We start from the raw sequence: 22,780 nt of genomic DNA, 5'->3' as shown, positions 1-22,780 counted from the left end.
TAATTTTTCCGCAAATTATAAAACCAGTAGAGGCCGGCGCTACTTCCTAGGTTCATAATGTAGACAGACATGTTGGCAACTATATTGTAACTTATAAGTTAAGCCTGATTGGTGCACAAAAAAAAAAAAAAAAAAAAGTTAAGCCTGATTAATAGTAAGTTGACTGTGGTTTAAATTATAACTAAAAGTTAACAAAACAAAAAGTTAAATTACTGTATATATTAAGCAAAACCCAGACGCTTTGTCTCTTATCCCTTATTCCCTATATCTCTCTCTCTTATAAGTTAAGTCTGATTATGGGTCGTGTCTGTTTCCTTGCATATCTTAGATAAGATTCATCGGATTAAGTACATTCTTTTCTAAAGGAAGAGGAGAGAACTTCTGTCGACTTTCAGTTCTTGTTTGCTAGTTAATCCCTTTTCGCAAAAAAAATCAAAAGAAAAATACTCCTAAACATTCCACTCTTTAATTATCAAAAACAAAAAAGCTTTTTTCACTCTTTAGTTATCGAAGAACAAAAAAACACTTTCACTCTTCTGTTATCACAGCGCGAGTTTCTTTTCAGATCCTGCATTAGATCGTTGTTTTCTTCTTCTCCGTTTCTTCAGTTGCTTTCTTTTAAAAGGAAAAAAAAAAAAAAAACACTTTTTTACTCCTCTGTTCTCTTTTATCACACCGACGGCGAGTGCCTTTTTAGATTCTGCATGATCGTTGTTTTCTTCTCAGTTTCTTCATTGCTTTCTTTCGATTTTCTCTTTTCTTTTTTTCTTCATGTCTCGCATTTGGCAATATGATGTCTTCATTAGCTTCAGAGGGGACGATCTCCGCCATAACTTCCTCGCCCACTTTCGAAAGGAGCTCGATCGTAAATTGATCAGAACTTTCAATGACATGGAGATCGAGAAAGGTGAATCGCTCGATCCCGTGCTTACACAGGCCATTAGGGGTTCGAAGATCGCGGTGGTTTTATTCTCTAAAAACTACGCCTCTTCTGGCTGGTGTCTAAACGAGCTGCTGGAGATTGTGAAATGCAAGAAAGAAATTGGCCAACTTGTGATTCCCATTTTCCACGGTGTGGATCCTTCCCATGTGAGGCATCAAATCGGTGACTTTGGAAGTATCTTTGAAAAGACTTGCAGGAGACATTCAGAGGAAGTGAAAAATCAGTGGAAGAAAGCGTTGACCGAAGTAGCAAATATGGTCGGAACACATCTTCAAAATTGGTACGACTTTAACGATACTCTTCGCTTGTTCCATGTGGATGTTTAATCTAGATGTTCGTTTTTTATTATCTAATTTTTAGAAGATAAAATTCAATTACTTTCACTACTTTAAATTTTGAAATAAAAACGTTATAAAGAAATTTTTTCGGTGAAAAAAACGTGAATTTTATGAATTTTCGTGGTAATTAAAACACTATATATTACAGACTTACAGTTTTAGCAGCAAAAAAAGATTTCACGAGTTTGAACATATTTCTCCTTTTGTTAGGGATAATGAAGCAAAGCAGATTGAATATATCGTCAATGATCTTTTGGGTACAGTGATTCTAACTCCATCAAAGGATTTTGAGGATACTGTTGGGATTGAAGATCATATAGCAAAGATAAGTTTAATTTTGGACTTGAAATTTGAATCTAAGGAAGTGAGAAGGGTTGGGATATGGGGTCCCTCAGGAATTGGCAAAACAACCATTGCAAGAGCTTTATATAGTCAACATTCTCATGTTTTCGATGTTTGTGTTTTCTTAGACATACATTTCGTATCTAAGAGTACTAAAAATTATAGAAAAGGCAATCCAGATGACTATAACATGAAGTTGTGCTTGCAAAAAAGTTTCCTTTCTAAAATATTAGACCAAAAGGACATAGAGGTAGAACATTTAGGTGTAATAGAAGAGAGGCTAAAGCACCAGAAAGTTCTTATCGTTCTTGATGATTTGGATGATCAAATGGTGTTAGATACCTTGGTAGGTAAAGATGAATGGTTTGGATGTGGGAGCAGAATCATTGTGATTACAAAAGATAAGCGTCTTCTAGAAGCCCATGGGATAAATCATATATATGAGGTTGGTTTCCCATCTGAAAAGCAAGCTCTTGAGATGTTCTGTCACTCAGCTTTTGGGCAGAAATCTCCGGATGATGGTTTTGTGGAGCTCGCTACGGAAGTTGCAGCACGTGCTGGTGGTCTTCCTTTAGGTCTTAAGATTCTAGGTAAAGTTATGAAAAATCGGAAGGTAGAGGAATGGAAGGGTGAATTGCTGAGTCTTCAAAAAAATCAGAATGGGGATATTGGAAAAACACTTAAAGTCAGCTACGATAAGATAGATATCCAAAAACATAGAGCGATATTTCGTCACATCGCTTGTTTTTTCAATGGGGCGGAAATCGATAACATCAAATTGATGCTCCCAGAGTTGGATGTTGAAACAGGTGTTAGACACCTAGTTGAGAAGTCCCTCATAAGTAGCAAATCATCGTGGAACAATACGTGTACCGTAGATATGCACTGTTTGGTACAAGAAATGGGAAAGCAACTTGTCCGTGCACAGTCCGAAGAGCCTGGAGAACGAGAATTCCTATTTGATTCAGATGATGTCTGCAATGTACTTGGAGGTACCAATGTAAGATTTTGGTTTTCTCCTCCCGTAATTTTCTGTATAAAATTTAAAAGGTTCTTGTTAATATAATGATTCGTATATTTTCAGGGTACTAATAAAGTTATAGGTATATCATTGGATTTAAATGAGATTGATGAGTTGGAGATACACAAGAAAGCGTTCAAAAATATGCACAATCTCCGTTTTCTAAGGTTCCATATAAATTCATGGGAGCGGGAAAAGGAAGTTGAATGGAATTTACCCAAAAAAATTGATGCTTTTCCTCCTAAACTCAAGTTACTAAATTGGCCGGGATATCCGATGAAACAATTGCCTGCTGAATTTCGTCCTGATAAGCTGGTTGAACTCAGGATGCCCAATAGCAAGATACTTGAGAAACTATGGGAAGGAGATAAGGTAAGTAGTGAAATCGTTAAGCATAGTGTGCTTAGTTAAATTGATTAGAGGATTGACAGTACAGTTAAACCTCTATAAATTAATACTCGATAATGGTTTTTTTTTTTTTTTTTTTTTTCATTTCTCTTAGATGGAAATCCTTTTACTAATTGACTAGATTTTAGGGAGACTCACAAAAATGCCCCTTTTTAATACTCCTTTTCAAAAATGCCCTTTTTGGCTGTCCATTTTTAAAAATACCTTTTTTTATGTACAAAATGACTAAATTACCATTCTTTTAATAAAAGATATCACAAATATATAAGGAAATATAACAAAATTAGGTCCACAAAATATAAAATATTTTTTGGCGGGAAAAGTGATCCCTCAATTTTTCCCGCCAATTTTTTTTTAAAAAACCTTTAAAATACCTTGTAAAATTTGCCCGTAAAATTTTTTCCCGCCAAAAAATTTTCTCGCAAAAAAAAATTTTTTGCGGGAAAAATGATTCCGTAATTTTTTTGGCGTTAAATTTTTGGCGGGAAAAATTTACAAGGTATTTTAAAGGTTTTTTACAGGGTATTTATAAGGTTTTACAATGTATTTTAAAAGGTTTTACAACGTATTTATAAGGTATTTATAAGATATTATAAGATTTACAAGCTATTTTATAAGCTTTTACAAGTTATAAGATTTTACAAGTTTTTTATAAGGTTTTACAAGTTTTTTACAAGTTATAAATTCCTTATAAAACTTTATAAGTACCTTGTAAAACCTTTTAAAATACATTGTAAAACCTTACAAAACACTTGTAAATACTTCGTAAAACCTTTAAAATACCTTGTAAATTTTTCCCGCCAAAAATTTTCCCGCCAAAAAAATTTCGCCAAAAAATTTGCGGAATCACTTTTCCCGCAAAAAAAAATTTTTGGCGGGAAAATTTTTTACGGGAAAATTTTACAAGGTATTTTAAAGGTTTTTTACAAGTGTTTTGGCGAGAAAATTGCGGGATCACTTTTCCTGCCAAAAAATATTTTGTATTTTGTGGACCTAATTTTATTTCAAATAAGGGTAAAATGGTCATTAAAACTTAAAAGAGGGCAAACTTAAAAATAGACTCTCAAAGGGGGCATTTTTGAAAAGGGGTATTGAAAAAAGGGCATTTTTAACAATTTCTCTAGATTTTAACCCGCGGTGTAGATTTAATTTTAAAGTTAGTATAAAAATATTTTGTAAATTGTATTTTCTAATAACATATTTATTTATATTATAGTTTACAATTGTTATTTATAAAATTTAAAATATCATTAACATGCCGCTTTAAATACGGATTAATGATATTTTATAATAAGATTTAATATGTATTAAAGCGGCATGTTAATGATATTTTAAAATTTTATAAATATTGTTATTAAGTAACATTATACCAAGGGACAATTTTTGATTTTATACAATCTTTTCTAAATGAGACTGATTTAATATGTTTAATATTTGTGGTATTAAAAAAAAAAGAATTTAATCCGTATTGAAGCGGCGGATTAATGATATTTTAATTTTTTTATTATTGTTGATTCAAAAACCCGTCCCGCCAAACCCGTCCGGCCAAAAAACTCATTTATTTTATTAATGTTCTTATTTATGATATGATTCTTAATCATTGTCTAAATATTTTAATCGATGTAGAACGTTGAACACACATTTTCGTCAATTGGATAATATATGTCCGTTTTTAAAATTTCGAATCACAGTATATGCAAAAAAAAATTGATTTTTTTTTTTACTTATATGATGGTTCAAACCAGTTAAAAACAAATCAAACAAAGATGATAGGAGAATCATAATTATAAATCTTAATCAAATCTTCTAAATATCTAAATTATTAAATATGGAATATCCGGTGTATGAGTTGGGTTAAATATAACCCGACCTAACAATTTTTTTGTGAAGGAATTTTAAAAACGGATCGGGTATCCGATATATCCGGAAGCATTTTTACCCACCCGTCACCAACGTGTTGCAAAAATACTAGTATAGATTAGTACGTTTCTAAGTATAATTTTTCTGTTTATTTTGGTTCAGTCACTTAAATTCCTCAAGGATATGGATTTGTCGGGATCGCTAAACCTGAAAGAAATCCCAGATCTTTCAAAGGCGACCAATCTTGAGACGCTGAATCTTAACGGTTGTTCAAGCTTGGTGGAGCTTCCTTCCTCTATTCTGAATCTCAATAAACTGACGGATTTGAACATGGCTGGATGCACAAATCTGGAGGCTCTTCCAACTGGCAAACTGGAATCTCTTATCCACCTCAATCTTGCTGGATGCTCACGGTTGAAGATTTTCCCTGATATCTCTAACAAAATCTCAGAGCTTATTATAAACAAGACTGCCTTCGAAATATTCCCTTCTCAACTGCGTCTAGAGAATCTAGTTGAACTTAGCCTGGAGCATACAATGAGTGAGAGGTTGTGGGAAGGAGTTCAGGTATGAATTATTTGCTAAAACTTTTCAATTACTAATTTTTTAAATATATCAAATATATATTAAACGTTATATCTTTCAAAGACTAAAAGCTTTTCTAAATATACCTTAAACCTACCTTAATTAGTTGCTTGTTAATAAGGAAATTAAAATGATATACGTGATGTCTACGGCATTTTCTAAACTGTCATTTTTTTTTTTTTAATTCAGCCTCTTACAAATCTGAAAACAATAAAGTTGTTGGGATCTGAAAACCTGAAAGAACTCCCCAATCTTTCAATGGCAACAAGTCTTGAGACACTTAACCTCAATAATTGCTCGAGTTTGGTGGAGCTAACTCTTTCCACTATTCAGAATCTTAATAAACTAACGTCCTTGGATATGATAGGATGCTCAAGTCTAGAGACTCTTCCAATAGGCATCAACCTGAAATCTCTGTATCGCCTCAATCTCAATGGATGCTCGCAGTTGAGAGGTTTCCCAGATATCTCAAACAACATCACGTTTCTCTTTTTAAACCAGACAGCGATCGAAGAAGTCCCTTCGCATATCAATAACTTCTCTAGCCTTGAAGCCCTGGAAATGATGGGATGCAAAGAGCTAAAATGGATCTCACCAGGACTTTTCGAACTCAAGGATCTTGACGAGGTTTTCTTCTCAGATTGCAAGAAATTGGGTGAAGTAAAATGGTCTGAGAAAGCAGAAGACACCAAGTTGTCAGTGATCAGTTTCACCAATTGCTTCTACATAAATCAAGAAATCTTTATTCACCAATCAGCTTCCAACTATATGATCTTACCAGGTGAAGTGCCTCCATATTTTACTCACCGATCTACGGGAAACTCCCTTACCATCCCTCTACATCATTCTTCTCTCTCTCAACAACCATTCTTGGACTTCAAGGCTTGCGTCGTGGTTTCTGATCTTGTCGTGGGATCTGAAGCCGTCGTCAAGAAGCTTTGCTTTATGGACATTGAGGTACATTGTCATTTTATAGACAAGCACGGGAACTACTTTGAGCCTGCTGAACGAAAAGATCTATCCGTCCATCAGAAATATAATCATCAAATAATTTTTGATTGTCGTTTCCCTCTAAACCTAGACTGCGATCAAGTTCAGATAAAATTTCTTCTCCCTAATGAGAGACTCAAACTTAAAAGATGCGGTGTGCGACTTTCAGATGACTCTACTCCATTCTCGGCTATTCAGAATCAAGGCTATGAGACTGCACTTGATGAAGACGAGTGCACTTGATAGGTCGATAATATACTTCCCTCCGTGAGAACCGTACTTGAGAGTTTCCTACCTCATACGGCTCGGCAGCCAACTCTTTTGTTTTGGTGTACCAGTTTTTTAACTTTAACCTACTTTGAACTTTATATCTAATTGAATTTCTAATTGAATGAGATTTCTTATACTCTTTCCGTTTTAAATTAGTTGTCGTTTAAAGTTTTTTGACGCGTATTAAGAAAACCTTCAATTTTTTTTGTTTTACCCCTAATTAATGTATTGTTTTATTTGATATTGTTAATAAAATAAACTTAAAGAATAAGAGTAAAATTGGAAAATATGTCAAACATCTGCATTGAAAACTAAAAACGACAACTAATTTAAAACAAAATTTAACTTCTAAAACGACAACTAATTTAAAACGGAGGGAGTATATATTTTGTTTTTCTTGGATTAAACAAAAGAGAGTAATTACATGAGTTTCAAACTTTCATTTTGATTTAATTAATATATTAATTAATATAATAAGTTTTATCTTTTCTCCTAACTTAAAAAAAAAGCATGTCCACTGTTATTAGATATTAGAATTTTCTGAAAGGTAACTATCCCACTTTCATAAAAAAAATTTATATAAAATCTTTGAAAAAGACTTTTTCATACTTCATAAATTTTTCATACTTTCTCACAAATAGCACAAAAATAAGTTTTGTCTCCAAATTTAGCACATCATCTCTAAAGTGACAAAAATAAAACAAATTTAATATAAAAATATTTTTAACTCTATGAGCGATTTAAAACAATGTCAAAATCGCCTAAAATTAAAGGAGAATTCTCTTAAATACCACATTTTTATGTTTTTGTTCCAAAAATACCATATTAAAACGAATCAAAATCTCTTTTAAATGGTTGAAATATATACTCTAAATTAGAAATAGGAACTCAATTATAAGATTTTATTTCCAATTTATTTTCGTTGAATAATAGTTTTACATAAATAAAATTTGGTATATTGGGAAAATAAAATCTACATATACATTTTTGGTTTTTAATTCGTTTGAGTCGGGTTTTGACCCGGTTTAAACGTATCCGGATCCTGGATAAAACCGACCTTATCACTTTAATTACCCATTTAACTCTGTTTTCTTAACTTATTCTCATATTAATCTGCTCTATTCCGAAACAATCTCGAGATGATTTTCGAATATTTATACCATCTAAACTAATTACTTTCACATACCATATCTCATCTATATTCTCTCTATATTCTGCAATCAAATATTCTTAAAACATAATTATGGCTCAAACTTTCTAAAATCTCTTCTATAAGCTGTGATCCCAACTAATTACTTCCACATACCTTTTCCGAGATTTATGACTCTTCAAAATCAAAATGGTAGCGTATTCCTAAATACAAAACGATTTCATAGATTTGATTCCATATTAGTTACGGTATCGAATATATTATGCTTGACGTTCAAGAGATTTGTGACCTAATTTATGAGCCTATAAATACTATAAAGCATTAAAGCTTGACGTCTCAGAACATCATCAGACACACAAAAGCAACGTTTTGAAAAAAACAGCAAACACACCTTTTTCTATATAACAATCTCACAATACAAAAGCTCACTTGTAAATCAGAGAGAGAGAGAACATTTACGATGCCGAGGGGGAGATGTCTGGAAAAGTCATGTCACCCTAATATTTTCAAGTTCTATTTGTGCAACAGTTGTGTTAATAGCATCTATAGTCTCTATCTTCTCTGCACCAATAGTTTCATCCATTGGAGTCCGCTCACACCTATAAATTTTCAAGCTTCTAATAGTTAAGCTTAGTTCCTCTAATAGACTGGGAAGAAAGATTCAAGAGACAAATCGATTCAAAAGACTTTGATGGCTCCAGCCAAGATCAATCTCTTCACCACCTGTAAGTAGCTTTCCACTTAGATAAACCGGAGAAACAAAACATCTTGAAGCAAGGACAACAGTGATAGTTACCTCGACATGGCCATTCAAGCATGCCCAATGTAGAGGAGCATTGTTCTCATCGTTAAGAGCATTAATACCCTTCTCACCAAAACAAAGCCACAATAATCTCTCTTTATTCATATTCAATCGATAGAAGACCGGAAATTACATCGTCAAGGCATAAAAATTAGCAAGAGTTGTTGTTTTTTACCACCCTTCACTGATAAGATACTCCACTATAGTCATATGTCCATTCGCCGCAGCCATATGCAGCTTGTGAAGACAAGCAAAAGATAGAAAGAAACAATGTTCACAGAGTTAACCATACATTTCAAACTCCTTAATCTGAGTATCCGAATATACAAGGATAAGAGTAAGAACACCAACATATATTACTAAACACGAAAACAGTAACCAATATTTCACCAGATGAAATGAGCCAAAGGTAGAATTTTTACGCATCATTTATTCCAAATTTTCCTATATCTGAATGAGTAATTCACTCACTACATATTGGAAGTATCTGAGCAAGAGTTTAAGAATCTTATCTATTGACTGGAAAAATTGGAACTTTAGAACAAAAGGAGAATGTAGAAGAACTTGTTCGGCCTTGTGAATCACGAGAGTCAAGAGAGCCACCATAAGAGGCCAATGTTCTGAGATCATCAATATCACTGTATCTAGCAGCCTATCATTCAAAAAACAAAAATTTAACTCACCCAATTAAAACTGATACAAGTGAACACCAAAAAGTGGGGGACATGCATCGAATGGAGGAGAATATGTAAAAAAAATGGATTTTAGGGATCAAAGAGAAGGAGACATGTTGGTTTAAGCTTGAAAGAGGCTTAAACCGGAGGTTACTTAAACCGCAAGATGTCGGTTTATTGAAGAGATAAAGACTAATTCTTTAGGAGTTATCTAGAGAATATTATGTAATCCTAATTGAGTTATGATTAGGTTTAGAGGTTGTGGCTATATAAGCATATATCGAGTTGTGATATAGCTTAAGAGATTAAGAGAGTTTTATGTGTTTAAGAGTTTGAGAAAAGAGAGTTTGAGAGAAGAGAGTTTGTGAGCTTTAGTTTTTGAGTTATTTTTATAAAGCATATTAATAAGAGAGTAATTCTTAAAGCTTTGTGTTCTTAATCTCTACTTTTCTTAAAGCTTTGTATTCTTAATCTCTATTTTGAATTCTAGATTTGGTATCAGAGCACGATCACGAGAAGGTGACCCGTGAGGAAACATGGGAGAGTTAATTCCGGTAGCTAACAACAAAGAAGGAGGTGGCTCCTCGTCCATCCAATGTCCGATGCTAAGCTCTACCAACTATACGTTCTGGACCATACGTATGACGATGGCGCTCAAGGTTCAGAAAGTCTGGGATGCTATTGAACCCGGATCAGCGAATGTCGACAAGAACAACATGGCAAGCACCCTTCTTCTTCAATCTATTCCCGAAGCTTTAACGCTACAAGTCGGGAAACTAGATACTACCAAGAAGATATGGGATGCGATTAAGGCGAGACATCTAGGAGCTGATAGGGTGAAAGACGCAAGATTACAAATGTTGATGGGAGAATTTGAGAGGATGAAGATGAGAGAAACAGAGAAAATTGATGACTTTGCGGGAAGGCTCTCTGAATTGTCTACAAAGTCAGCAGCTCTTGGATGTGATATCGAAAATCCAAAGCTTGTAAAGAAGTTCCTCAACGGTTTACCACGAAAGAGATACATACACATAATTGCTGCACTTGAACAAGTTCTCTACCTAAACACAACTAGCTTTGAGGATATTGTTGGTAGATTAAAAACTTATGAGGAGAGAATTTGTGATGAAGAAGACAAACAAGAAGATCAAGGGAAGCTCATGTATGCTAATTCAGAAACACAAACGTTTCAAAACAATTGGTATGCAAATAGAGGTAGAGGTGGCAGAAGAGGAAGAGGTAGAGGTCGCTCTGGTTACTCGCAAGGTAATGATTACCAACAGAATAATGGAGGATACAAAGACGCGAGCAAGATAACTTGCTATAGGTGTGACAAATTGGGACATTACGCATCGGACTGCCCTGACAGGTTGCTTAAACTCCAAGAAACGCAAGAGAACAAGAACGACGACACACAAGAGGCCGACGCACTAATGGTACACGAAGTTGTATACTTGAATGAAAGGAATGTAGTTCCAAATAAATTTGAAACAAGTTCTGATATTGAGAATGTGTGGTATTTGGATAATGGAGCTAGCAACCATATGACGGGAATCTTAGCTTATTTCTCTAAGCTTGATGAGTCAGTCACAGGAAAGGTGAGGTTTGGTGATGATTCTCTGATTGACGTCAAAGGAAAAGGTTCGATTGTGTTTGTAGCAAAAAATGGTGAGAGAAGAGCTTTACACGATGTATATTACATACCGAACTTGAGAAGCAATATTGTGAGTCTCGGTCAAGCTACTGAGTCGGGCTGCGATGTGAGGATGAGAGAAGATTACTTGACTCTGTATGACCGAAACGGAAAGCTCTTGGTTAAAGCAAAAAGGTACAAAAATAGGCTCTACAAGGTTATCATGAGATCAGTCATGATGGGGCGGCTGAAAGCGATACCAGATGATGACGACGGCGACGATCTTCCCAAGTCCACGGAACTGAATCAGGAACTGGCCAAAGATAACGATGAAATCAGTCGTAAAATCGAGGAGCTGAGAGGAGCCCAATCCAAGGCCAGACGTAAGATGGGTGAGATGAAGCGAGAGACTGACAAGTCCGATGAGGAGAGGAAGGTTCTTGAAACCATAGCTTTGAGAGCTTCGGAGTTAGAGACTGAAGTTGCACGGTTGCAGCATGAACTGATCAAGGCTACGGCGGAGGCAAAGAAGCTCCGTTCTGAGTTTTCACAGAAAGGTCATGGAATTGAGGAATTGGAGAAAGAGGTCGCTGGTTTAAGGACTGTTAAGGAGGAGAATGAGAAGAGAATGAAGGAATTGGAGACAAAGCTTGGTGCTTTGGAGGTGAAGGAGTTAGAGGAGAAGAACGAAAGGTTCCAAGCAGAGGAAGTAGATGAGGAGAAAGAAAAGGAGGAGAAGAAAAGAAAGAAGATTAATGGTTTGGTTCCTGAGAATGGTGTTGTTGTGAAACATATCAAGACAGGTGAAGAAATCGTTGTTTCCAGGAGAGTTGTTGGTGTTTTCTTGCTAATGACAATGGCGGAGTTTAGTGATCAGGGGCTCCAAGATGAGCTTTTCTGCAATTATGGCTGGAGACTTGAGTTTAGAGGGAACAACGTAACTGCGTTGTGGCCTGGGAATGGGAAACCTGGACTGGTTGAATTCGAATTCAAGGATGGGAGCGATTTATAGTTTGATTGTGAGAGAAGAGGAGATTTTGATGGAGAATGAAGAGAAGGGACAACAAGGTGAAGCCAATGGTGGAGCATTTATTAGAAAGTCCATCTATGGTGTTGGGATTTATTTAACTGCTGCAAACTGCCCTTACTTCAGTGCTAGATATTGTGATGTTGACAAAAACAGAGCACGTTACATAGATTGTGATGGTGACAAAAACGGAGTTCGTTACATGGTTTTATGTCGTGTAATAATGGGGAATATGGAGCTCCTTCGTGGTGATAAAGCTCAATTCTTTTATGGTGGAGAAGAATATGACAATGGAGTCGATGATATCGAGAGTCCAAAGAATTACATTGTCTGGAACGTCAATATGAACACTCATATATTCCCCGAATTTGTTCTTATGTTCAAGCTGTCTAATCTCTCCAATACTGAAGGTAATTTGATTGCTAAGCGTGAAGTTGCTGCGTTGCTTAGAAACAATGATGGTGATAAACTTCACGCTTAAGGGGGAGATTGTTGGTTTAAGCTTGAAAGAGGCTTAAACCGGAGGTTACTTAAACCGCAAGATGTCGGTTTATTGAAGAGATAAAGACTAATTCTTTAGGAGTTATCTAGAGAATATTATGTAATCCTAATTGAGTTATGATTAGGTTTAGAGGTTGTGGCTATATAAGCATATAACGAGTTGTGATATAGCTTAAGAGATTAAGAGAGTTTTATGTGTTTAAGAGTTTGAGAAAAGAGAGTTTGAGAGAAGAGAGTTTGTGAGCTTTAGTTTTTGAGTTATTTTTCTAAAGCATATTAATAAGAGAGTAATTAATTCTTAAAGCTTTGTGTTCTTAATCTCTACTTTTCTTAAAGCTTTGTATTCTTAATCTCTATTTTGAATTCTAGAAGACAGACCTCGAGCAAGTCCTCAATTTTCTCTGCAACTACGTTTGTTTATGCTCCCATCCTCCACCGGCCCAATACCAATTAGCGTAACCTGTGAGGGTTTCTGGTTTCACTTTCTACGCCTACTCTGAAGTTATTGTCCGGAGTCCTTTTTTATATTAATGCGCACACATATTACACCCAAAAAAGGAAAATATATGATGAAAAAAAAAAAAAAAAAAGGAAAATATATAAAATAAACATACCACAAAATTTCATTAAAAATATAAAATACAGTGACCACTTTTATTTCCTTTGTCCAAACACAATCTAAATACCAAAAAAGTTTTTAAATTTGATTAATTCAGCGTTTATATAGGAAACAAAATATTATTGTTCACACACATATAAGTATAAAATTTGAAGAATATTATTTTAGATCGACAAATAAAACATCTACAAATTTACACCCACCATACACTCTTACTAGGAGAAATGTATGTTTTCAAAACTATATTTTTAACATTGAATCGTAAATCATCCTTATTGTAAACGATATAGTATATATAGATATATTAAAAAAAAAACCACAATTTCATTCGTCTAATATAGTCTTAACTTGCAATGTGTAGTGAGTAAATAATTCTAAATACACATTTTGTTTTTTTGTTACATAACAACATTCATATACAATATCGATTTTATTTATAATGGATACATAATTACACACATTCAACACTTTAATTTTATTTGCACAAAAGAATATATATATAGATACTAGAATTTTTAATATTTCTTTGCTGAATAAAAATTTACAAACTAAATCTAAACTCATATTATGCAAACAAGAAAATATATTCATATTTTAATACCCTATACATCAGTGCGTAATGAACTATTTAATTTTTTCTATCTCTATATTTTTAAAAATAAACTGAAAATATACTAATCCTACAATATATAGATATGTATATATATATATATATATATATATATATTTACATAAAAAATAGCGTATATGTCAAAGAAAAGCCTTAAAATAAAAATTTAAATTTCTATTTAACAAAAATACAGGTCCGCAGTGTACCGCGGGTTAATATCTAATAGTGATAGTATTTTGAGAACAAAAAGATAATAGTATGTCAACTAATGCTATTTCTGAAAGTTTGTGGAACGTATGCTATAATTGTACACAAAACTTGTTTTAGTGCTATTCTAGATTAATCTAGATTATTTTTCTAGAAAATATGTATCTTTGAAATTATGTGTGTTTTGAATGGACTTGATAAGTAAAAGATGTGAAACCATTTGAAACGTATAGAAACAAACCTCAACAGATCTGAAAAAAATTTCCATCCACAAGTTCTTTGATTTACATATTCTTAATGCTAGAATAGGATTGATCACTCTGTTTGAGAACATATGTTTTTCTATGCATCAAAAGTGTTCGATAGAATGCTTGAACGAATGTTAATTGAGCAATGTGTTTCTAGCCAATAAGAGTTGATGTTTTAAACTAAAATTTGAAATTCTAGATCCCACGAGTTTGTAACCAATATTGGATTCCTCCTTCGTATGCATCTTGAGTTTTTATGGTGCATCCAGCTTGTTTTTAACACTTTTTTTCAATAAGACTATTGAGCTCTCCGGCCGGAAGGGGAGCATCTCAATGTCTTCTTCCAATTTTCTCCAAATACAAGCTGCAAGAACAAGAATTAAATTGCTTTCAAGAATAACGAAAAACCAAACCAATTACATCTCTAATTGAACACTCAAGAGTATTTAGTACACCATGCTAATAATCAGAACTACAACCAAAATTGCTACCATGCTGACCTTCATCCTCAAAGGCCAGAGCAATGCAGAAGAAAAGTCTATTAGACAGGAAAAAAAAAACAACGTACGTAAATTTATTTGAGTTAGGTCAGCAATGATTCTGGATTTATTTTCTTTTAGCCATCCTGAAATCACGTAGCGGTTACTTGTAGGTTTCGATAATTCGTTTGAAGCTAGATCTGAAATGCATTGATTGCAAACAATTCTAAGGTTTTTTTTTTTTTTGTTTTTTTTTCGACAAAAATAAACAATTCTAAGGCAATTATAAAATTTTATAGAGATAATCAATAAAAGTGGAAAAAGTATTTTTTGGACTCCTCTAAAAGATCCGAACAAAACTAATCTTTGAAGAAAGTATAAGACACCGTCACCACATCGGTACGGAGTATTCAAAACCATAATCAGTCAAATGACACCCTCTCATGACCATGATAGATTGATAGTAGACAGTTAAAAAGATTTTTTGGTTATCCTAACTTGTAATTGTAATTTTTTTTTCTTTCTTATTTGCGTAAATTGCTTTGAATAGGTCAAACTATCGTTTGTTATTGGGGATCCCACATTAACTATTTATGCTTTCAATAATGGGAAAATTCCCAAAAAAAAACCTGATGTATTTTTTATTTGGACGTTTAATACCCAATTGTTTTCGGTTGGAAGAAAAATACACATACTAATAAAACTGTGCGATTTAATACCCAAACAATTAAATGTTGTTATTTTCATACTCACGAACTCACAACAAAAAATATATTCTAATTTTACACTTACCATCTCAATTAATTATTAACTTTTAAATAACGTGGTATTATTTTTTTATTTAAATAAAAATTACTTTTTTTAATGTTTTATTTTATGTTGCCTAAAAATAAATTTTAAATTTATATAATTATTTTATTTTAAAATTAAACATAAAAATTAGCAGAAAATCAAAAATATTAAAAATAGTCATTTGTACAATCTTATTCCGTCTTTGCAATGTCAAAGAGTCGTTTCCTCTTCGATTCTAATTTTTTCGATTAATATCAACGAGAATTACCGGTAAACAATCTCCGTCGTCCTCTTTTGCAACCATCAAATTCGATAGCCGTTCACAATCTCCTTTTAATCCTATCCAAAATCTTCATCGCCAATAAAACTAATTTGATTTGATTCGTCGTGATGCATATGATATCAACGAGCATCAATATGAACTTTTTCTTCGTCGTGAGAAACACTCTATTCGAATATAAATCCTTCACGAATGAAACTATTTTCGACAAAATCTCAATCCGAATCTCATCGTCTCTATCAAGATTTATCAATTCATAAAAATGACTAATTTTTTGAGAAATTGTTAAAAATGCCCCTTTTTCAATACCCCTTTTCAAAAATGCCCCTTTTGAGAGTCCATTTTTAAGTTTGCCCTCTTTTAATTTTTAATGACCATTTTACCCTTATTTGAAACAAAATTAGGTCCACAAAATACAAAATATTTTTTGGCGGGAAAAGTGATCCCGCAATTTTCCCGCCAAAACACTTGTAAAAACCTTTAAAATACCTTGTAAAATTTTCCCGTAAAAATTTTTCCTGCCAAAAAATTTTCCCTCCAAAAATTTGTTTTTGGGGGAAAAGTGATTCTGCAATTTTTTTGGCGAAATTTTTTTGGCGGGAAAATTTTTGGCAGGAAAAATTTACAAGGTATTTTAAAAGTTTTACGGAGTATTTACAAGTGTTTTGTAAGGTTTTACAATGTATTTTAAAAGGTTTTACAAGGTACTTATAAGGTTTTATAAGGTATTTATAACTTGTAAAACCTTATAAAAAACTTGTAAAACCTTATAACTTGTAAAACCTTATAAAATAGCTTGTAAAATCTTATAATATCTTATAAATACTTTATAAATACGTTGTAAAACCTTTTAAAATACATTGTAAAACCTTATAAATACCCTGTAAAAACCCTTTAAAATACCTTGTAAATTTTTCCCGCCAAAAATTTAACGCCAAAAAATTTGCGGAACCACTTTTCCCGCAAAAAAAATTTTTTGGCGGGAAAAAATTTTACGGGAAAATTTTACAAGGTATTTTAAAGGTTTTACAAATTTTTACAAGTGTTTTGGCGGGAAAAATTGGGGGATCACTTTTTCCGCCAAAAAATATTTTGTATTTTGTGGACCTAATTTTGTTATATTTCCTTATATATTTATGATATCTTTTATTAAAAGAAGGGTAATTTAGTCATTTTGTACATAAAAGGGGTATTTTTAAAAATGGACATCCAAAGGGGGCATTTTTGAAAAGGGGTATTGAAAAAGGGGCATTTTTGTGAGTCTCCCTAATTTTTTTGTTTACTTTTTCTAAATTTTTTGCTAATTAATTTTATTTTTAATTTTTAAAAATTAAATATTTGTAAAATAAACTGAAAATTATTTTGAATTTTTTTTGAATTTTTATTGGGATAACAAAGAAATGAAATATTAATAAAATTAATTTTTATTTAAATAAAAACTATTGTCACGTAATTTAAAAGTTAATAATTAATTGAGATAGTAAAGGTAAAATTGGAATTTTATTTTTGTTGTGAGATCGTGAGTATGAAAATAACAACATTTAATTGTTTGGATATTAAATCGCACAGTTTTATTAATATGTGTATTTTTTTCCAACCGAAAACAATTAAGTATTAAACGTCCAAATAAAAAATAATTGAGATTTTTTTTGGGAATTTTCCCTTTCAATAATTGATAAAAAAAAATAGTATTTTATGGCTAACTTGTCATAGTAGCCTTTCAATTCTCTTTACCTATTAATCTGTTAGATGTAATGGATTCAGATTTTTAAACACACAGTGTTTGTTTTCAATACAATTTTTATATCTTTTTTTTTGAATAAACAATTTTTATATCTAGTATGTTGTTTTTACGTCAAGCATATCTAATATGTCTTTTAAAAATCAAATGATAAAATCTACAATATTTTTGGTCTTAGAACCAGAGCTGATTAATCTAGTTTATTCCTTAAATTGTAAGAACTTAACAAATGATTTACTATTTTGCAAAAGGTTCACTAAATTCAACTAGTTAAACTATTAATTGTAGATCTTCTGTTAATTTGATAAATTTTCAACATATTACTCATATAAGTTTTTGAAAATTTTAAATTCTAATTTAATATTTGTGAGTAAAGATAAAGTTGTAAAATATTTAAAAGAATTAACGAAACATATTAAACAATGCCAACTATATAAATAATAAATAATCAGTCAAGTTGACACACCCGCATGATCGTCATAGAAGACTTTTATAAAAGATTCTTTTTTGTTTAATATTTGATTAGAAAGAATATTGTATGTCATCATGTTTTTTTTTTTTTTGGTAGGCATGTCATCATGTAGTTGTAACTTTCTTTTCCTTTAACTATTAATGCTTCCCGATGAAGATGACATGTGTTGTTTGTTTCTAATATATGTAGTAAAAACAAAGAAATTCCGGTCAACTTTCTTTTTGTGAATAAATTACGGATTTTATTCTTTTTGTCCTTAAACAAAATTTATTCAACTAGTTTCATCCCTTGTTCTAAATATCGGCCGCCTAGACGCTGATCGGAGGAGCACCGCGGCGATTTTGTCCAAATCGGTGAGAAAAATCGGAGATACGATTTTTTGTCCGTCTAAACCGCCTAGACGGCGCCTAGCCCAATTTTTTTTTTTTTTTGTTTTTACTTTATTTATCTAAAATTCAAAACGTCCTACTTATATTCGTAATTTATATAAAAATCATAAATTTGAAATTAAAATCTTGTTTTCATGTGTTTAATACAATTTTAAAAACAATATTATATAAATTTCTTAATTATAATGGATTAATATGTTTTTAAAACATTAAATAACCCTAAAACTAATCCCCAATTAATCCTCGTGTAATCCCCGATTTTCTTGCTAGGCGCTAGGCGCATTCTCACCGCCCGATTAGCACCTAGCGATTTTTTAAACACGGGTTTCATCTTTGATATTTTCAAATATGTACAGCAAATGACACGTAAAACGATATTCTTTGTTTATAAGAAAATGGAAAAAAAAAAAAAAACAGTATTTTATTGCCAACTTGTTGTTTGTAAGCTTTCAATTCTCTTCTCCTATCAATATGTTCGATGTTATGCAATGTTTGTTTCCAATAATTTATTTTGTTTCATATGTTGTTAAAAGAACTTAAGGTCAATAATATTTTCGTTTAATATTAGAATTTCAGTTTTATTACTATTACTTTAATTTATTGTCTTGTGTAAAAAAATATTCCAAATCATCATTTTACGTAACTTTACCTTTCATCTCCAAAAAATACAAATCAATCACACAAAGTAAAAAATAATACATAATATAAATTTTATAAGTATTTTTTTAATATTTAACAGTCACATACATTAGATTAGCAAAATAAACACTATATATAGTGTATTAACAAGAAATAAACATGAATCTTCTTTTTACTATGTATGAAAACCTTAAATGACATTTATAATAAAACGGAGGAAGCAATATTTTTAGTCATAGAACCATAGTTGAGTAAACTTGTTTCTCCTCTACATCATTGTGAACTTAATATATGATTTACTATCTTGCAAAAAAAAAAATTTTGTTTCAATTGCTTGGAAAAATAATCTTATATTTTCTTTATATTGATAATTTTATACAGATTTATCATATACTTTTAAAATTGTTAAATTATGAGTGAAGATAAAGTTGTGACATATGAAAAAAAAAAATGAAACAAATTAAACAATACAGTATATAATGTGTAAAAAAACTCCTCCAACTCGTCTATTTTTGCAACTTTACCATTCATCTCCGGAAAATGCAGATTAATCCTACGCAGTCCAGAATAATACGCAATGTAACCATTCTTCGCTACCGTCAAGTTCGTAAAATTTTAACAAATAATATGTCAAATCGAAGCCCTCGCGATGAAGAGTTTGACTTTACTTTTAGAAGTTTAAAAAACTAATGTATGTGACAGGAAAAACGTTTACAATATATGTATAAGGGTTCTATTGCGTCTTATTTTGGACTTCGTATGATTAATCTATATTTTTCGGAAATGAAGGGTAAAATTGTAAAAATGGGCGACTTGGCGGGTGTTTTTGCACAAAATCCTATATAATAATATATAATCACATGTATGAAAATAGGTCAAATCTCTCTATATGAATGTCACATCATTATTCTACAATGTGCCACATGTCCACTAAAGATAATTAATTTAAAAGGTTTTACAATGTATTTATACAGTTTGATAAAGTATATATATGGTATTTCTAAAGTATTTAAAATATATATATATATATATATATATATAAATAGTTTGTGTATGCTTTAATATCGTTACACACGTATTTGAGTAAATTTCTCACTTATAAAAATATATTTTTAAAAGATTTTAGCGAAAGAACATTTTTAAAAAATGATATTGGAAAAAATGTATTTTTGAAATTTTCCAAAAAACAAAAATAATTACTTAAAACATACATTGTCAAATGACACCCACCCACGATTACAACAGTAGACCTTGAAAAACATTCTCCTACTTCAATAATTAAAACAAAAATTGATTATTTTATCGCTCCGTCGTGTAGCTCTATAATTCTCTTTACATATTAATCTTTTTTTTTTTTTTTTAACAACTCTTTACATATTAATCTATCTAAAGTGATGATGCATATTTGTCTGTATTATGTTTTTAAACAACAAATTAATGCCTATAATATGTTCGGGCTTAGAATCAGAGATGATTAAACTATATTTTCTTACATTGATCGAATTTAATATTGTATATGATTTAGTATCATCTAAAAGATTCACTGAATTCAATTGTTTACTATTAGCTGTAGATCTTGTTTTAGATAGAGATATTTCCACTAATTTGTCATATACGTTTTGTATTTTTCAAAATTTTAATTTAATATTTCCGAGTAAAAAGAAGTTGTAAACGTTTAAAAAGATAAACGAAACAAATTAAACAATGTCAAAAATCGTCCTTGGTAGAAATGTGTTTTGTAGTTATCAGTTTGTCCTATACATCGTCTTGTACTTGAAGACAATTTGACCCTATGTGTTTAATTTTTTAATGAAAGACCGGGTTGCAGCAATGTGAATTGCGGCTTGACTATCAGAACATAACTCAAATGAGTGTTGATGATCAAATCCAAATGTCTTTATCCATTTGAGTTCTTTAAACGTATAAGCCATTGCACGCTACTCGGCTTCTACCGATGAGCATGAAACCGTGTCTTTTTTTTTCTAAGAGATAGGAAAATTACCTAAGTAAAAACATAGGATGAAAGAGTCGCAGTAGGCGGTAATCGTAAGTTTGGTATCAGATCGTAGAAGTATGCCTTGCACAGAAGAATCATTGAGATGTCGAACCAGTCAAAGTGATGTCTCCCAATGAGCGACTAGAGGATTATTCATAAACTGGGAGAGAATATGAACTATGTAGCTCAAATCAGTTTGTGTGACGGTGAAGTAGATGAAACGTCCTGTAGAGAATGTATATTTCTCATATATTCACAATAGGGATTACAAGACTATATATAAAGAGTACAAGAGAGACTCTAGGTTACGTCACATATAGAAAGAACTATTACAAGGAAAGAAGATATCATGGTATTGAATACATGATACAGATGTATCTTTGACACGCCCCCTTAAGATGGAGGAGCTGTTGTCACTACAATCTTGTCTCGTAGTTTATGTCTGGTCTGGTAAAAGCAAAATATTGCAAGCTTCCCACAGGTTTCCTATAAGCAGTGGGGTCCGAGAACGACGTACCAGACATGAGAGTTAGTTTTGGTGAGGAAGCCATAGGTGTGGTCACTGGGTTTGCATTAGTCATGTTGTAGGTGTGGAGCAGGTCCCGAATAAACTTCCGCTCCGACAAATGAAGACCCTTGGACGTGGTATGAGTTTCAAGCCATAAAAAGTAGTTGAGATCTTCGAGATCACGAAAATAGACTAATTCTCTCTCGAAGAATTAGCCCCTAAACATGACATCAATAATTACTAAACTTTCATTTGTAATCATAAAATCAAATAATCATTAAACACAAGTCCAATAAATTCACAACACTTTCTAACATCAACTCTTGTTGGCTAGAAGAATGTAGCTCATCTCAAATTCATTTAGGCATATTATCACACACTTTTGGTGCGTAAAACAACCTAGGTTCTCAAATCAGGTGATCAATCTAATTCAAGCATTAAACGCATTCAAGATGAAGAAACCAACATAGATTACCCAATAACTAATCATTCAATTTAACAATCCATCAATCCCTTTTATGAAATCCCTAAAACCCAATTAGATGACTACTTACTCATAGAAAAAGGAATAACGATATAGAAGAAAATATGATTGACTTGATAAATAAAGAAAAAGGGTTTAGAAATTTTCTCCAATTTGTCAAAGAGGATGAATTCTTCTCCCAAGGTTTCTTACAAAAGAAAAGCTCTAAAAAAAGAAGCGTGAATGTGAAAAATAGGTTTCAGGGGTTTTTATACTCAATTACGAAAAATAGAAAATAAAACTGGTTAAAGAAAACCAAAACTGGGCGTCAGGACTCGATATGGTGGGTGGACCGATCGATCCAACATTTTCTGGAGGTGATTCTCGTCCATCAGAGGGTGTGAATTGATCGATTCACAAATGGATCGATCTATCTGGAGCTTCTGGTGTCCAACTCTACAATTGCTTCAAATGCTCGCTAGAATGACATGTCTTCACTACTTCGGGTATAACGCTTGAATGCACCGTTAGATTTCCTTCAAATCACTTGGAAAATCAAGCTAACATCTTTATCAAGCTTGTGTAAATAATATAGAAAGATCTAACAGTGGAAAATCTTCTATCTGAGGCCAAACGTCTGACACTTCTAAACAAAACTACATCTCCAAATGTGTGTTTATATCCCAAAACAGCTTGTTTTCCTACGAAGCAACCTAAAACTTGCAGAAACTCGATAAAGGGCTAAAATAATTTAAAAACACACTTTGACTCTATAAAAGTTATAAAATAATAG

General features: G+C 32.1%; 3 protein-coding genes and 1 pseudogene across 3 annotated transcripts; 3 read left to right on the top strand and 1 right to left on the bottom strand.

Moving 5' to 3' along the window:
* Positions 1-289: 289 nt before the first annotated feature.
* On the top strand, positions 290-2,863 carry LOC9299477 (disease resistance protein RPS6). Its single transcript, XM_021024384.1, has 2 exons — positions 290-1,223; positions 1,492-2,863. Exons 1-2 carry the CDS (start codon positions 772-774, stop codon positions 2,687-2,689), a joined length of 1,650 nt encoding a protein of 549 aa, XP_020880043.1. The 5' UTR covers positions 290-771; the 3' UTR covers positions 2,690-2,863.
* Positions 2,864-4,989: 2,126 nt separating this feature from the next.
* Positions 4,990-5,580, top strand: LOC110228137 (disease resistance protein RPS6). The gene has a single exon (XM_021024400.1). It carries the CDS (start codon positions 5,096-5,098, stop codon positions 5,483-5,485), a length of 390 nt encoding a protein of 129 aa, XP_020880059.1. The 5' UTR covers positions 4,990-5,095; the 3' UTR covers positions 5,486-5,580.
* A 98-nt stretch (positions 5,581-5,678) lies between these two features.
* On the top strand, positions 5,679-6,891 carry LOC110228134 (disease resistance protein RPS6-like). The gene has a single exon (XM_021024391.1). It carries the CDS (start codon positions 5,756-5,758, stop codon positions 6,728-6,730), a length of 975 nt encoding a protein of 324 aa, XP_020880050.1. The 5' UTR covers positions 5,679-5,755; the 3' UTR covers positions 6,731-6,891.
* A 1,503-nt stretch (positions 6,892-8,394) lies between these two features.
* On the bottom strand, positions 8,395-12,973 carry LOC9301253 (annotated as a pseudogene).
* Between the last annotated feature and the right edge of the window lie 9,807 nt (positions 12,974-22,780).

The sequence above is a fragment of the Arabidopsis lyrata genome, assembly GCF_000004255.2.
Source record: "Arabidopsis lyrata subsp. lyrata unplaced genomic scaffold ARALYscaffold_8, whole genome shotgun sequence".
In the NCBI taxonomy this organism is placed as follows: Eukaryota; Viridiplantae; Streptophyta; class Magnoliopsida; order Brassicales; family Brassicaceae; genus Arabidopsis; species Arabidopsis lyrata.
Note: the sequence above shows the minus strand (reverse complement) of the source record. Positions and strands in the feature narration are given on the sequence as shown.

Excerpts from the sequence above, each read along its gene's own strand:
- LOC9299477 (XM_021024384.1), top strand. The coding sequence starts at position 772 with ATGTCTCGCATTTGGCAATATGATGTCTTCATTAGCTTCAGAGGGGAC. Across the intron at positions 1,224-1,491 it reads GGAACACATCTTCAAAATTG|GGATAATGAAGCAAAGCAGA; the intron begins GTACGACTTTAA and ends TCCTTTTGTTAG.
- LOC110228137 (XM_021024400.1), top strand. The coding sequence starts at position 5,096 with ATGGATTTGTCGGGATCGCTAAACCTGAAAGAAATCCCAGATCTTTCA.
- LOC110228134 (XM_021024391.1), top strand. The coding sequence starts at position 5,756 with ATGGCAACAAGTCTTGAGACACTTAACCTCAATAATTGCTCGAGTTTG.